Source organism: Mixophyes fleayi, chromosome 1 (genome assembly GCF_038048845.1).
Source record: "Mixophyes fleayi isolate aMixFle1 chromosome 1, aMixFle1.hap1, whole genome shotgun sequence".
Taxonomy (NCBI): domain Eukaryota; kingdom Metazoa; phylum Chordata; class Amphibia; order Anura; family Limnodynastidae; genus Mixophyes; species Mixophyes fleayi.
In genome coordinates this window covers 73,607,401-73,623,847 of record NC_134402.1, presented here as the reverse complement: position 1 = coordinate 73,623,847, position 16,447 = coordinate 73,607,401, and the positions used below count along the sequence as shown (strand labels likewise).

Here is a 16,447-nt window from a genome sequence, read left to right as displayed (position 1 = left end):
TAAACCAAAGTGTAGCTTGTTATAGTGGCTGAATCCATATATGGAAATGACACTGAAAGTATGAAAGTGTGTACAAACATTGGTAGACAGGGATGTAACAATACCTGTCCATTCCCTTTAGAAACCCCCGCTCTGCCCTCCCGTGCAGGAACTGGTGCATGCGTAGAATCTCCAGGAGCCCCGGTATTGACTATAGTCCCGCCTCTGTGTGTACATGCATGTATATTTTTTTTTAATTGTTATGAAGGATGGTGTAGTCGAATGTAAAAAGCGGGTTTTTAAAAAAGTGGGGATGTTGCCTATAGCAACCAATCGGATTCTAGCTTTCATTTATTTAGTACTTTCTACAAAATGACAGCTAGAATCTGATTGGTTGCTATAGGCAACATCTCCACTTTTTCAAACCCGCAGTTTAGTAAATCCAGCCCTAAGTGTTTTTGTCTTGTTGCTGCAAGGCACTCACTGGGCTGTAGTATATCAGCCCAGCAGTAAATAAATGCAAAACACAAAATACATGTTAAAAGTAAATACCAGTATCAGCATCTATGGCCTGTACTCTCGTGAGTGGGGTTTTGGGTTCGGTATTTTCAAACACAGTCACGGTGTAGGGATCTGCAGAGAACTCGGGAGCATTGTCATTTACATCTTCTAATGTCAACTCCACACTAGCTTCACAGAAATGGCCGCCTCCGTCTGTGGCTTTTACTAAGAGGTGGTAGAGCTCTTGGATCTCACGGTCAAGTGGTGATGAGGTCATCAATTCCCCTAGATGACAGAACAGCAAAAACAAAGCTTTCAAAGAGGATACAAACATTCTATTCAAGTTCTGAAACTAAAGAAGAAGAATTTAAATAAACAGGTGTCTTAAATTGTGCCGTATTGCTGAGTAGCTAGATATAATCCCATTGCTTAAATGCCTGGCAATGATAAATAACATTATTAGTAAAATAATATTAGTGCCTTAAAATACTTTATTTTGGGTATCTTTGCTCCTGCTATATAGCATCAGCCTGGGGAGATATGCTATCCCGCATAAACTGCATACACCATAGCCAATCAATTTATTACAGCTGATGTAGTCTCTCCTTAAATAATCATCTTACTAGAAGGAGCTTTGTGCAGAACTCACTCCTTTTAACAACTCGGGAAAAGTCTGCGGCACAAATATATTCCACTCAAATATGGAAGCACATTACAACTTGTAATGTATCGACATATTTCAATTTATACAGCAAGAGATGGAACTAAATACTATCCAGAATGTCAGCAGTGACTTATTCAGTTTACGTTTGATTCATTTTCTTACTTTTACATAATACTGATAACACACAAGGGGCCTCATTGTGGAATTGGAACTAACTCTAGCTAGAAGGTGCAATTTTGCACCGCGGGAAAAACCACATTAAGGGCGCAGCGGGGTACATTTAAAATGTGTGGACAACATTAGAGATGGAAGGTGGTAGCTAAAGTCTATATAGCAATATGAAACCAGAGCTCCCTAGTGTGGTCTACATGCAGAAGTATACAGCATTTTATCTGCATGCAAAAAAATGCATCCTGGATTGGTTGTGCAAATTTAGCTGGGATGTGCATCTAAATCAGGCTCAAAGTATCTCTGTAATGTAGAACTTACATCATGTTTGTACTTTGGAGAGAGGTTGAGCGCTGTGACCTCTCTGCTTCTGGAGAGTCCAATTTATAAGGTTTCTTTCCTAGCTACAGTATAAATTCAGCAGGATTACTATTTATTTTTCATAAAATCTCAAATGTCTGCTATGAAATAAAATGAACTTGGCAAATATAGGTCATATAACCAAAGAGAGAAATGTATTACAGTATTCCATGTCTGCAACATATGTACAGAAGTATTAGTGAGTAACTTTCAACTACTCTGTCGTTGGTTGGTACCATTATTATTATTACTATCACTCATTCTATCACTCTCGTTCCTCACTACGCTTGAGAGGAGTTCACTCTCACATATCTGGTTGCATTCATCGAACACACAAAAGCGCTCTTTAAATGAGTTTTAAGACTATGTAGGAAAATTGTGTTGCATATAATACCAAATGATCCATGGGTAGTGCTATCTTATTGTACCGACTACCCAGCGGGAACAATAAAAGCTACGGGGGGATTTAATTGTCCGCCAGGTGTCTCTGAAACAGTCCTACGGAGACACATCGCGCAGTAGATTTTGCATGCGAGGGAGGCTTTAGTACCGTATTAGCAGGCAAGGGGTGTGCAGCCGGACAGTGTGGCACCTCGAGGTTAACTGAACATGCCCCTGAGAGTTTATTTACTTATATGATACTGGAAATGGCAAAATGCTTCACCGGTGATGCTGAAAGCAACTCAGCTCAGAAGAAATAATGTATTCTATATACATAACAAAAGTTGTATTATATAGAAATTTTGAAAAGTGCAATGCATGTATAGACTTACACTGCGTGTTTTAACTAGTACCATGACATACCTATCATATAGTCTATCCTGGGGCTACAAGTGATGTTCAGGTGCTCCTGTGGGGTTATCAACATTGCACCAGTTTACAAAGAAAAGCTTCTTTTTTGTAGACATTGTTAATATATATTTTTATTAAGAGATACACTTTTTTTAATTATAAAAATTCACCCCTACTTAGGGCATCTGATTTTAACAGGGGTATCACCAGGCATCAGAAACAATTTCTCGGTGTTGATTAGAGCAGTCTAATATTGGCAGACCCTTTTCAGAGTGTACATACAAAGCTCAGAGCTTGTGGTGGTTTATCTGCCAAACTGTACCATGACATGCATATATCAAACATGTACTTAGTATTGTAAACAGACCTGGCAATAGAGATCACCCATTTATGTTGCTGTAGAAAAATGCAGAATTTATTCCTACTCGAGGGGCATGTTCAGTTTCGGCTTATGGGCAGTCACCCAGTGAAAGTAAAACCATTTACTCTAACTGCAGAAAACTAACAGTGAAACGTTAAAACTTTCCACCTCAACAAATCCGTGACCTTCTGTAGTTTAAGTGACAGGATTAAGACAGTCTTTTGAAAAAGGAGTAAACTCATACAAAATAATAGCTCTGCCCTATAGTGTTACGGATTCTGCCTAACCAGCCTTTAATGCTAACGATGAGTAAACACCGTCTTCGTCGCATTTTTTAATATCTATTTTACATGAGGCTATTGAGTTCCGCAATTAATACAACTGATGCAATTAAGTCGCTTTTCCTGAAGCAGGAAATTATGTCTGGCTTCTCCTTCATAAGAATTAACAGTAATGATGTCTGTAAGACATCATTAAAAGGCCAAAGCTAAAAGCGTTGAATTTATTACATTTATGGAGCTCACCTGTAAATGGATTGAGGTGAAATTTCTCTGAGCCGCGTCCATGCAACGTATAAATGATCTCGGCATTAGAGCGAATGTCGGCGTCGCTAGCTGATACTTGGAGGATTAGTTTCCCGGAAAATGCATCTTCTGAAATGGTCTCAGAGTAGGAATCCTACAAAATAACAGCAGGGACACATGTGAAAAGGATATTAAAATAATTTCTCCTGTTAAATGTCAGTTCTAATGGGTCTAGAGAACAGAATTAGCATCACTCAGAATGGGCTGTGTAAGGAAAAGAATTATTCGAGTATTCCATCTAGTTTGACTCTGTTTTGTGCTAATTAGGAATTTGCAGTTTATTTCTATTATTACTTAACCCTACTTTTGAATGTTTTGTTTTTGTGTGTAACACTGTTACTTCTGTGGTGGTGGAAACGCCATCCACTGTGGGTACTGCATGTATGGATTGTGTAATCCCCAGTGCTTTAAGGGCTTAGGTCCTGAAATATTCAGACATCTTCAGCTATGAAAGTAATGGGGATTTGTATGTGCACACCTGTGCATGGCTCTGTGTCTGCATTCTGTGCAAACAGTTTTCTCATTGTTGATACCTCCAGATTGGTCAGGAAAAACAACTGTGTAGAGGTTGCAAGCTCCTCCAGTGTGTGTAAGGGCTGTACAAGGGCAGTAAGGGGCACGCTTGAAATAAGAAATGCACACAAGGTGTTTGTAGATATTCCAGTGACATTACAATTCTATATTTGCTACATGGGAGTCAAGAAAGTAAATTATCTTAATCTTGTCACATCGCCAGCGATATGAGGAAATTGAGTGTGGTGCCCAACAATAAGCAGATAGAAATAATCACAAAAATAAATGTGGACGGCAGGTGACCTTTAACAGCATGTGTGTGTAGCTATCTGCAAACTGCACTAAGGTCACTCACTACTTGGTAAGGTGGCGTAGTGGTTAGCACTTCTGCCTCACATCGCTGGGGTCATGAGTTCAATTCCCGACCATGGCCTTATCTGTGTGGAGTTTGTATGTTCTCCTTGTGTTTGCGTGGGTTTCCTCCAGGTGCTCCGGTTTCCTCCCACACTCCAAAAATATACTAGTAGGTTAATTGGCTGCTATCAAAAATTGACCCTAGTCTGTGTCTCTCTCTCTGTCTGTGTGTGTATATTAGGGAATTTAGACTGTAAGCTCCAATGGGGCAGGGACTGAAGTGAGTGAGTTCTCTGCACAGCGCTGCGGAATTAGTGGCGCTATATAAATAAATGGTAATGATGATGATGTGTTGTATTGAATGTCCCATGTGGCTACAAGACCGAGTGACGGGGATGGTCAGATTGTGGCCAGTTTAATGAAATTAGAAACTCCAAAAATGCTAATTCTGTAAAACATTTCTATTAAATTATGTTTTCATATAGTACAACATGAAATATACACACAATAGTTCAAACATTCTTTCTGTCGTTACAAAGAGACTAATGCACCTTTTCACAGACTGGACTATTGTCATTGGCATCCAGGACTTTCACTTCAACCACAGCTTTGCTGGAAAAAGTCCCATCTGTTGCAGTTATGTTTAGTAGATAGTTGTCCTTCACTTCTCTGTCTAATGGTTTTCTAACGTACACCTTCCATTCATGCTGCATGTTTTTAATAGCAAACTGCCCAAGTGGATCCCCTCCTAGAACCAGAAACATAAATCACTTTGCAATCTAAATATCTAACATGTATAATTAATACAAACAACAAATACATGGGTAAAATAAATGAAGCTAGGTCAAATAATACTTGAATTACTGCTGTCTAACTAGCTAATCAGACATGATGTCACAGTGGTGCTCTTTGTAAGTGCCTTTGGTAATTATGTTTTGTGAGAATATAAATATTGAGGTCTAAGCTGTGCAGGACTGGGAATAAATATGCATAAATAATCACTAGTACATGACAATCCATGACCATAGACCTTATGTAGTGTTCGGTTGATTAACATTTTAACAGTAAATGAGGCAGTTCTTGCTGCAAAGGAAAATATCACTAATTATCATGTGCTTTAAAAAGATAAGAACAGGATAAGCAAGAAATAATGGTTTGTAGTGAGGTTCCGGTGATAAGTATAAAACTGTACCGAGGAGCTGGGAGGGGAGAGGGATGAACAAAGTATTTTACGGTCAACAATTAAACAAAAAACTAAATAAAACACAAACAACTTGGAATACACTGAATATAGCTAGACTAGACACATAACTTAAACAATTCTTATTTTTCAAGGAGAAAACAAAATATTTGATAAACAACAAATACTTTTTTTAAAAGGTTTAATGCAGAAATAAATGACCTCATACATCTTACAATTTCTGGCATTATGAAAGAAAAAAATTCTGAAAACACTTATATGTCCTTACCTGTAATGTACATTGTGACTTCTTTGTGGATATCCTCAGTGTCCTCATCTGTGGTGCTCAAGATGGCAATCACAACGCCTGGAGGGTCATCCTCGCTCACTGTGCCTTTATATATTTCAGCAGTAAAACGCGGCGGGTTATCATTCACGTCCATCACCGTAACCTCAATTATAGTAGATGATGACAGCACTTTATCACCATGATCATAAGCAACTACTACAATGTTGTACTTGTTCCTTTTTTCATGGTCAAGCTCACCGAGAGTGGTGACCCATCCAGTTTCCACGTCTACAGAGAAAAGATCTTTAATTTCTTGTGGGTCCTGTAATGGTGCCAACATATACGAGACATACTTATTAAGTCCTGAATCCATATCAACAGCTTTAACCTGGATGACCCTAGAACTTCCAGCAAGATTTTCCACAATAAAAGCTTCATATGGATTTGCCTCAAACACAGGTTTATTGTCATTAGCATCTTTAACCTGGACGTTAACATCCACAGAGGAAATTACCTCATGTTCACCATGAATATTTTGTGCCAACACTGAAAACTGGTACCATTTCGTTGTTTCATGATCCAATGCCTTCTCAAGTTTTAGTCGGCCATTTTGTTTGTCAATCACAAAGATGTCATCAACATTACTTTCAGGTGTATTTCCTTTCAGGAGTTGATATATAATGGGCTGGCTACTTTCTGCTCTGATGACATCAAGCTCTGTACCAATTGGAGTGTCTTCAGAGATACTTAAGGTATAAAATGGCTCTGAAAACTTGGGTAGGGGCACTTCAGGTGGGAGAATTCTAATGAAGACCGGGATGACACTGTCTCTGGGTGGCGACCCTCCATCGGTGGCTTTAATAAAAAAAGAGAATTCTTCGTCTTCTAATCCAACTAGGCTTTCCTTTGTGGTAATTATTCCAGTATATTGACTGATTTCAAAATTTTCTTCCACGCTTTCAGACTTTGCTTCGATCTTATAGGATATATCAGCATTTGCCCCCTCATCACCATCGGAAGCCATAATTCTAACAATTGAAGTACCTCGAGATATGTCAGATGCAATGCTTAATTTGTACTCTGTGGCACGGAATTTTGGATCATTATCATTATAATCTGTTAGAATGATATTGACAACACAGAACCCAACTTTTCCCCCACCATCCTTTGCCATTATACTTATAGGGATGACTTTGCTGGTTGGACTTTCTCGGTCAAGCTTTTCTCCAGTAAACAATTGTCCATTTTCATTAATGTAGAAGTTGTCCTTAGCAAACTCATTTATGATGTGGTAAGTGACCTGCCCATAGAGTCCTAGGTCTTCATCCACAGCTTTAAGCTCAGTCACAAGGGATTGCACCGGAGAATTTTCTGACAGCTCCACTTCATACTGACTCTGTTCGAACGTAGGGCTATGTATATTAGCACTCGTTACAGCAATGCGTACCTGAGATGAACTTCTAAAAACGCCATCAGAAACGGAGACATTGAGGATATAAAAAGCTTGCAGAACCTCCTTCCGTAAATGTGAAACACTTATTATTCCACTTTTACTGTCGATGAGAAAATTCATATCTTCATTTCCGGAAAGTATAGAATATTCTAACTTTTCAACGTCCATATTATCGGCATCTGTTGCTTTTACACTAGTGACAAAACTTCCTGGTCTTGAATGCTCACTTATTTTGGCTCCATAAAGTTGTTGGGTGAATTCAGGGGGATTATCATTGAGATCAGTTACACTGACACTTACAGTGGTGTCACTGCTTAAAGGAGGGATCCCACTGTCGACTGCCCGCACCAAGAAACTGTATACATGCAAGTGCTCATAATCCAATGGCTTTGCAACAACAATTTGTCCACTGCTGCTATCGATTTGAAAGTACTGGGAAATATTGCTAGGGTTACTCACTATATAATAAGAAACGGCTTTATTCTGCCCAGAATCTGCATCGGTAGCCTTCACCTGCACAACAGGTGTTCCAATTACTGAAGCCTCGGACAAGGTGGCAATATACGTTCTCTGCTGGAACACAGGTGGATTATCATTAAAATCTTCCAAGATAAAGTCAGCAAACACTTCGGCGTGGGCTCCAGTGACCGAATCTGTTGCTCGGACTCTTAGTTTATATGCTGGATGGGATTCAAAATCAAGAGGTGCAACCACACTAATGACACCTGTGTTGAAGTTAATATTAAACTGACTGAACGGATCACCATCTGTGATGCTGTATATTATTCGGAGCCCTTCTGGACTGTTGGCTTGCACGTGCACCACAGGACTGTGGAGTTGGGCATTTTCCGTTATCAGGGCACTGTAGAAAGGCTTTTCAAAAACTGGCATCGCTTTATTCATTACTGTAATTGGGACAACAACCTCCGCAGAATGTGATGGGCTTCCTCCATCTTCAGCTATTACGGTTATAAAATATTCTTTATTAAACGCATCAGGATCAAACTGCTTTTTTAATGAGATGGCGCCAGATGGTTCAATTTGGAAGTTTTGAGAATGTTCTTTTAGATGGTAATGTATCTCTCCATTTTTATCAATGTCTTTATCCACAGCAGTAACGTAGCGAATTACGTGACCCAATTCAGCATCCGCCTGAACCATTGCATAATACGGAAGGTTAACAAAAACTGGCCGGTTGTCGTTTACATCTTCCACAACTATTTTCACCAAAACATGTGCAACCCTTGGGGGCTTCTGTTCATCGGAAACTTCTACAACTATCTCATACAAATCTTGCTGTTCCCGGTCAAATGGAATTCCTGTAGTTGACAGCACCCCAGAGGTGGGGCTAATTTTAAATCGCATGTCTGGGTTAAGAATACGAAAGAACAAAGGCTCATTGATCCGATTGCCAACTGCATTAATAACAGTCAATGTTTTTATCTGGGTGATATTTTCTTGCACTGCTGCAGAGTAAGAACGCTGCGTGAATTTCAGAGAACTTTCTTTGCTTTCTTTCACGTTAATTTTCACAGACGCAAGGCTAGAAAAGCGCCCATCGGAGGCTCGTACAGTTAGTTCGTAACGGCTCCTTAGTGGGGTTGTGTTTTGGACAGTTATTACACCTTTCAAGGGGTCAATGGTAAATTTCTCTCCAATGTTACCTTCCACGATAGAATACATAATTTCAGAAAAGGATCCAGAATCATCATCTGTCGCATTAACTGTAATAACCCTCACTCCCTTATACGTTGGTATCAATATGGAAGCCTCATAGATCTCTTTTGAAAACACTGGAGCACAATCATTGATATCTACGACATATATAGTAACGTTGGCAGCATGTTCTGCAAATAGCCGTGGATAGCCCATGTCATGTACTTGCACTGTGAAATGGAATATGTTTGTTTGTTCATAATCTAAGCTGACTAACGTGCGTATTGCACCAGTACTAGGGTCGATGGCAAAGTACTTGTGGACAGATGGTTCGACAATCTGGTAAATGAGCAAAGCATTTGATTCTCTGTCAGCGTCAGTGGCCCTAATTACCAATGGGGAGTTTTCACCAGTTAAGACAACACTGTTAGCTGGCGCAGACTCACTGATGAGCCCCCTGTACTCCGTTTGCACAAAGATGGGGAAGTTGTCGTTCTCATCTCGAAGATACACAATAAGAGTGGCATTCGTGGACAAGCCAGCCATGTTTGTTGCTTGAACAGTAAGCGTGTAAGAGGGGGTGGTTTCATAGTCAAGATGCTTCTGAGTTATGACAACGCCCGAATTTGGATTGATATCAAAAACATTCATTACGTTTCCACTCTTGATCTCATGCGTGACCGAAGATTGACTGTATGTGGAGAGCATGGCGACAAAGCTACCAACGCGCGCAGACTCGCTGATCTCTGCAGAGTATTCCTTCTTCATAAATTTGGGGGCTGCATTGTCAGACACTGTCACAAGGATATGTACAGATGTTATCTGGCTCATTGTAGGCATTCCATTATCTGAAGCTTTGATTACCAACTCGTATTGACCTTGAGTGTGTCGATCAAGTTCTTTTGTGGTTTTAATAATCCCTAAAACCGGGTCAATCGAAAAAGCATTTGCAGTGTTTCCTGGGGAGAAAAAGTAATGGAAACAGTAAGAAATTTTTATCATCTTACAATACTGAACAATAATATGTGAGATGTCTCAGCAAAAAAAAAGTTTTAAACACGTCTACATTCTGACTATTGCAGCTGGAAAATGTGCATTTCTTTATCCAAATAAGGCTTCATGTTTGGAAAGCTATATTTTCTACACTATTATTTTTTATATGTTTAATTGGCTTGATAAAACCACACGTATGTCAAGCATTCCACACTTATACCAGATTTCCCTTTCTAAATCATACTGTTCTTTAGACACTACAAATGTCTCCCTGATTTGCAACCTACCATGCTGACATCCCTGAATGATATGGTGGCGTTCTAATATAAAGTTAAACAAGCAGCCTACATCTGTATACTTAAAGGAATGCACTACCATGCTGATATCCCTGAATGATATGGCGGGGCTCTAATAAAAAGTTAAACAAGCAGCCTGGATATGTATACTTAAAAAAAAATGCACTCATTAACAGAAAAACTAAAATCTTGATTTTAAAGCACTTTATATTTTATATGTTGAAAAAATCAAGTACAACTATTTTAAAATAGTTTATATATGAAAAAGGAAAGTGAACTACACTACTTTCTTTTGCCTAAAGTCTGAACAAATTCATGTACTAAAAAAAAAAAAAAAACAATTCAGAAGTTGCTCTATAGATAATGCCATACAACTGTGAAAGGCTGTGTCACAAAACATACCCCTGATGTAGATCAATATAGAAAATGCCCTGCTATTTGCAACGTATGTTATGGAATACCTTCTCCCTTTTTTTACAGTTTTTGTTTTTTTTTAAACAAAAAGGAAATCACATCATTATTTGTTGCCTAGAATTGTCTACTTGCATTTATCATGGCAAAGCCTGCCATGTAGAATTTGTACAATTGCCATTTAATACATTATTGCAAAACAGGGCTTTGGAGAAAATATTGTGCATAATACAATGTGAGAGGCAATGCGTGGTGATTAACACTCAGCACAATATACTTTCTCTCAAGCTGGCTACATAGAAACTAGCACAGCAAGTCCATTACAAAGTGCTGTAGGGTCAGTAAAACATAATTTACATTACGTTTTTTCTTAAGTTACAAATCTCTAAGATTATTCAGAAGAATATGTTATATTTTGCCTGATGGAGCCAAAAGCTCATGTATGAATATATAATGTTATTCAATCGCACAGTCTAGTTTCTCAAGTAAAACTTTAAATGGTTGAGCAAAGCCCTTAAAATCATGATTATGCCATTACACAGTCCTTAGCAAAGCAAATGTGATTATAGGCATTGCTACACAGTATGGTTTTGATGAAAAAGTATGTGATGTGTTAACAAGAGGTCATTGGAAGTGAAATCTAATTCAAATGTTATTAGTTTATTAGCAGATTTTTTTTTTCTTTTTTAAAATAATTGTAAAAAACGAAAGAACATTCTCTAAAAAGCAACGATTAGCATAATATGAAATGCTCCATTCAAGCAGAGGAAATTACACGAGGGAGTTGGTAAATGATAATATCAGCTCTGACTGTTGTGCTATGGAAACTATGCCATCCTTAGACTAGAACATTACATAGTCTATAAAATATCACAAGCATTTGAGGAATCCTTGCATTGCTCACTTGGAAGATTGACAGTCATAATTTATTCCTCCGGAATTTTGTTGGGAAAAATGTGACATTTAAACCCATTTTGCAGAAATGTGTCAAACATTCTTTTCAACACGAAACCAACTGGCAGCTGCTTATTTACCATTTAAAATGCACAAATATTAGTCAGAAAACAGGCTGCACGGGCTTGCCACACGTTTTAATAACAATATAGTTACTATCTTTACATTTTACTGACAAACGGTAATATTGACAAACAGTTGCGTTTAATAATTCATTTAATATTACAGCCACCTACTACATTTGAAAAGAATTGTTTTTCTACAGAACAAATCAATAAATATGTAACGTTATGAGAAATAAGACACTCTTGGACAAACATTTGTACAGCATTTTCAGGAGTTGATTTTTATTGAACAACCAACTGACCTGATTTTCACTGCTCAGAAACTTGCACAAAGAACAGGTTACATTTTACTAACCTTCCCCCCTTCCCTAGTGCTGTGCAGCCTTTTATTCAAACAGGTGTGGCTGACAATCGGAACAGTGACTCTGTGGAGGGTGAAAGTCGGGAAGTGTGCAAGCGAGCGGACCAATCAGGAGCTGCAATTAAGATTGCAGCTTCCAATTGGTCATCCCACTCGTACCTACTTTTATTACGGTGTTTGTTCACAATTGTAAAGTGCTAATGAATATTCTGGTATTATATAAATAAATGTTGATGATGAAGTGTTGTGTAGATGGCAGTGTAGCTTTAAAGGGACACTGTACTAAAATAATTCTTATATTTATCTATATGCAACATGCTATATTCAAAAACTATTTCCTGGTAAAGGTAACCAAGCATTCTACAATTAGCCATGACAAAGTTGGCCATTGGAAGCATTATTCTTTTAAAGGCTATTGCTGATAGTTCAGTTTTCCACAGCTGAGATAGCACTATGGCATATGACAATCATGTTAATAAGTGTAAACCTACTGAGTAATAATGTTATCTGTGCAGAGTGAATAATACCTAGGTGTTTTACTGGATATCAAACTAAACTAAACTACACAACATGCTTCAATTCAACTTGAATGGTTTTCCCAAAGAATTCTGGTAACTTCTACAACTAGATGAACAAATGAATAGGAGAGGGATTCTGGAACAGTTTACTGTAAAAAATTAAGTTTGAGCTGTCACAATGTGAGCACTAGACTAACACCCCACTGAACTGCGGCAGGGAAGAGTAATAATGTTTTTACAAATAGGATTTCAAACCTAAATGGCTGGATTTTCAGCACACCTTTTTAAGCCTAAAACTATGTTATATTCTAACTATATAGTATGAAGGGAAAGTCTCTGCACTAAAACCTACTGGTTCATTTACTTTCAGGCTTTCCCCAAACTATTGTCATATAATCACTATAATTAATGTGCATGACACCAACTTGCAAAGTACAGTGAAATAAGGACTATAATGTGATGTTCGTATGCCAGCTTTGTTCATACTTGCCTACTTTTGCAGGCAGCTTTCCGGGAGGGGGTCCGTCGAGGGGGCGTGGACATGAGCGGGGCACTGTTATGCTCCACCCCGTCAATCTCAGACAATTTTAGCCAATCGCAGCAGGGGGCGGGGCTACAACAACGCCGAAATCTGAATCCTGGATTATTGCCTGCTCTTGGGAGTCCGGGAGAACTCCTAAACATTCGGGAGTCTCCCGGACATTCCGGGAGAGTAGGCAACTATGGATTTGGTACATTTTTTCCCTGCCAATTTCTCCCCATATTGTTTAAAAAGGAATATCTGTTTGGAGGCGATTTCTTTTCTGTGTATAACTTGGTGAAAATATTTAGTAATGTTTTCCTTTAAAAAAAGGTCTAATGTTTTTGCTAGTTTCTGAGGATGATGTACAGAGCAAGTTCTTAGCTCTGAAGTTATTTAAGTCTAAAGCAAGATGTATGGATTATGGCAATGCAACTTATTGATATTTAATTTAAAGACTGAATTTAGCCAGTCTATTCCTACCCCCTATGCAGTACTTACATGGGACTAATACGTGAAAGAAAATAAAGTTGCTGAAGAATAGATGCCATGTTATAAGGTGTATCTATGATCTCCAAAGACTTATATTTCAGCAAATAAAAATGTCTGAAACAGACATTACAGCCTGGTACATTCATGGACTCGGAAACAAAAGACATAGGGTAGATTTACTAAACTGCGGGCTTGAAAAAGTGGAGATGTTGCCTATAGCCAATCAGATTCTAGTTATTTTGTAGAATGAACTAAATAAATGATAACTAGAATCCAATTGGTTCCTTTAGGCAACATCTCCCCTTTTTCAAACCCGCAGTTTAGTAAATATACCACACATTCGTTGTTGGTGGATGCCTTTATAAATTAATTCCTTGATGGCTTTTCTTGATACTATTTATCCAATTGCACAGAACATTTTCATTGCAGGACCGATATTTATGTGCTATGTGTACATGGCGGATCTTTCCCAATATCTGGGGTAAGCATTTATCCATCGCAGCCTGCTGCCGCTGTACGCGTTGTGATAAGCAATAACACATACCTGACTCAATAGAATACACAACCTCAGCATTCTTCCCTTTGTCTTTGTCTAGAGCAGTGACTTGGAGTACAGCGGATCCAATAGCAGCTGATTCATAGACTCGACCTTCATAGAAAGAGCTGGTAAACCAAGGGGCATGGTCATTGGTGTCAGTCACATTAATAACAATTCTGGCAAAGTTGCGCATGACGGGAACATCTTGATCACGAACCTGAAAAGAGAACGCTCAGTCATTACACAAGAGCAGGAATTTTACAGTGAACAAAAGAATCCTGGGTATGTCAGCTGGAGACAAAGATGTGATTAGTGCTTACCATTACTGTCAGAATGTGCTGCTGCATAGATTCATGATCCAACTTTTCAACAATGTACAAGGAGCCGGTGGCAGGATCTATTCGAAACTTCTTTAGACTAACAGGGTCAGTGCTGCTTTGCAAAGTGTAAATCAATTTATTCTTCTCGTCTTTGTCGGTGGCGATGACTTGCAAAACCTCAGTCTCTGGTCTGATATCTTCAGGGATAAGCACTTCGTACTTTGAGGTAGAAAATTCTGGACGATGGTCATTTGTATCAATGACTTTAATATAAACCTGAAGAGATGCAGATTTACAAAAACAGTTTTCAGTTGGACCATACACTATACACAGCACATATATAAACTGTTTTGACCATCATTTATCAAATAATAAACTTGGTACCATTCAGTCTCTGCGGTGAAAGGCTAAATTCATCATTTCATTTCACACAACCTGAATCCAGCAGTATGAAACAAAAAAAATGATGTTTTTACGTTAATTAGTGTCCATGAAGACAAAAGGACACACAAAATTAAAGGGCATCTAGAGACATTCATACATGTACATGCCAGCTTCCTAAACTTTGGAAACACCCCTGGGATATCTATTCGCACCTACATTGGAGAACTGGTGGTTACTCTGGAAAATGCACAAAAAACATCACTTCAAAGTCAAACTACAGCCACTTAAGCACCACCCCATTCATTAGTCTACACTAAAATACTGCTTGATTTAGCTGCATTTATGACTGAAATGAATCATGAGTGAAGCGACAGTGTCACTATCTTTATAAGGTGAGTTACTTTGCCTTTTCATTACATTAAGGTGCACCCAAAACTGTACTTTTTCGGCAAAGTGCAACTGCGAGGTGAGAATCTGTTCCATTAAACGTGCAAGGAAAAGCTTGGGTTTGCAGCACCTGGAGAATTGAAGTCATTATGTGGAGGAGGAAAAGACTCTACGCCTACCCATCAATTGAGAAACATCTATCTATATGCACTTTATCCACTGCCGCCAGTACATTTTATTAATGGGCAGCATGGTGGCTTAGTGGTTAGCACTTCTGCCTTACAGCACTGGGGTCATGAGTTCAATTCCCAACCATGGCTTTATCTGTGAAGAGTTTGCATGTTCTCCACGTGTTTGCGTGGGTTTCCTCCAGGTGCTCCGGTTTCCTCCCACACTCCAAAAACATACTGGTAGGTTAATTGGCCGCTAACAAATTGACCCTAGTCTGTATGTCTGTGTGTGTGTATGTTTGGGAATTTAGACTGTAAGCTCCAATGGGGCAGGGACTGATGTGAGTGAGCTCTCTGTACAGTGCTGTGGAATTAGTGGCGCTATATAAATAAATGGTGATGATGAATAATTGCATTCAGCATAATTAAATCTCATTGGTCCACTTCAGGGAAAAAGACTGCACTTTGCACATTTAGAAAAGAAACTTCAAATTTGTTGATAGGAAGAGAGTCTATCAACAACCGACTTAAAATTGTAAATAATGGTGGACACAGAAAAATAAAAATGGCCACAAATGTGGCAACTGATCACTAAACGACCAGATCTGTGGCTATTGTGGCCACAACAGGATGGACAAGCTTGCATAGATTCAGTTATCCAGTGGTCAGGTCAAATAACTAGATTGTAAGGCACCCATTCAGTCTGTGCTCATTAACTGATTTTTAGATACCTCTTTAAATCACAATTTGATTGGGCAGATCCAATTATTGTGTAGTAATGCTTTGCCAGTTTGAGGAAAAAAAACGTCAAAATTTTGCTGATCACATCAGTTTGTTTGGGTAACCAAAACACTTGCCCACAATCAGTTTTAAGTCAAACCGCTTCAGTCCCGATATTCTTCAACAACCTTTACATAATTATTCATGAATGCTACTAGATGATATTTTTATAAGGAAAAGGTTTTGTAGTCCTTTGAGAGCTGAAGCTGTTTGACATTGAGTTTAGTTTCATTACTTAGCACAATGCAAATCAGCATTTGTGTTTTCAAAGTGGCTCCCTACTGAGTACTTCTAAGAAATGACTCCAATTCCGACACGTTTCAGTATAATTTGTTGTGAGCATCACAACAGCTCTCTCACATCAAGCAACCTGTATTTAGGTTTAGTCCACTGGGGGATTATAA

General features: G+C 38.6%; 1 protein-coding gene across 6 annotated transcripts in view; it reads right to left on the bottom strand.

The window, feature by feature from the left end:
* Nucleotides 1-16,447, bottom strand: part of FAT1 (FAT atypical cadherin 1) — a 172,625-nt gene that overhangs the window by 39,046 nt on the left and 117,132 nt on the right. For all 6 annotated transcript variants that reach the window (XR_012688179.1, XM_075196658.1, XM_075196666.1 and 3 more), the window contains exons 8-13: nt 14,323-14,598; nt 14,009-14,219; nt 5,746-9,813; nt 4,828-5,024; nt 3,350-3,503; nt 532-765 (exon numbers count right to left, since the gene is read on the bottom strand). Coding sequence is in view for 5 of the 6 variants with exons in the window: in XM_075196658.1 (XP_075052759.1) it covers nt 532-765; nt 3,350-3,503; nt 4,828-5,024; nt 5,746-9,813; nt 14,009-14,219; nt 14,323-14,598 (5,140 nt within the window). In the remaining variant the exon portion in view is untranslated. The remainder of the gene's footprint in view (nt 1-531; nt 766-3,349; nt 3,504-4,827; nt 5,025-5,745; nt 9,814-14,008; nt 14,220-14,322; nt 14,599-16,447) is intronic.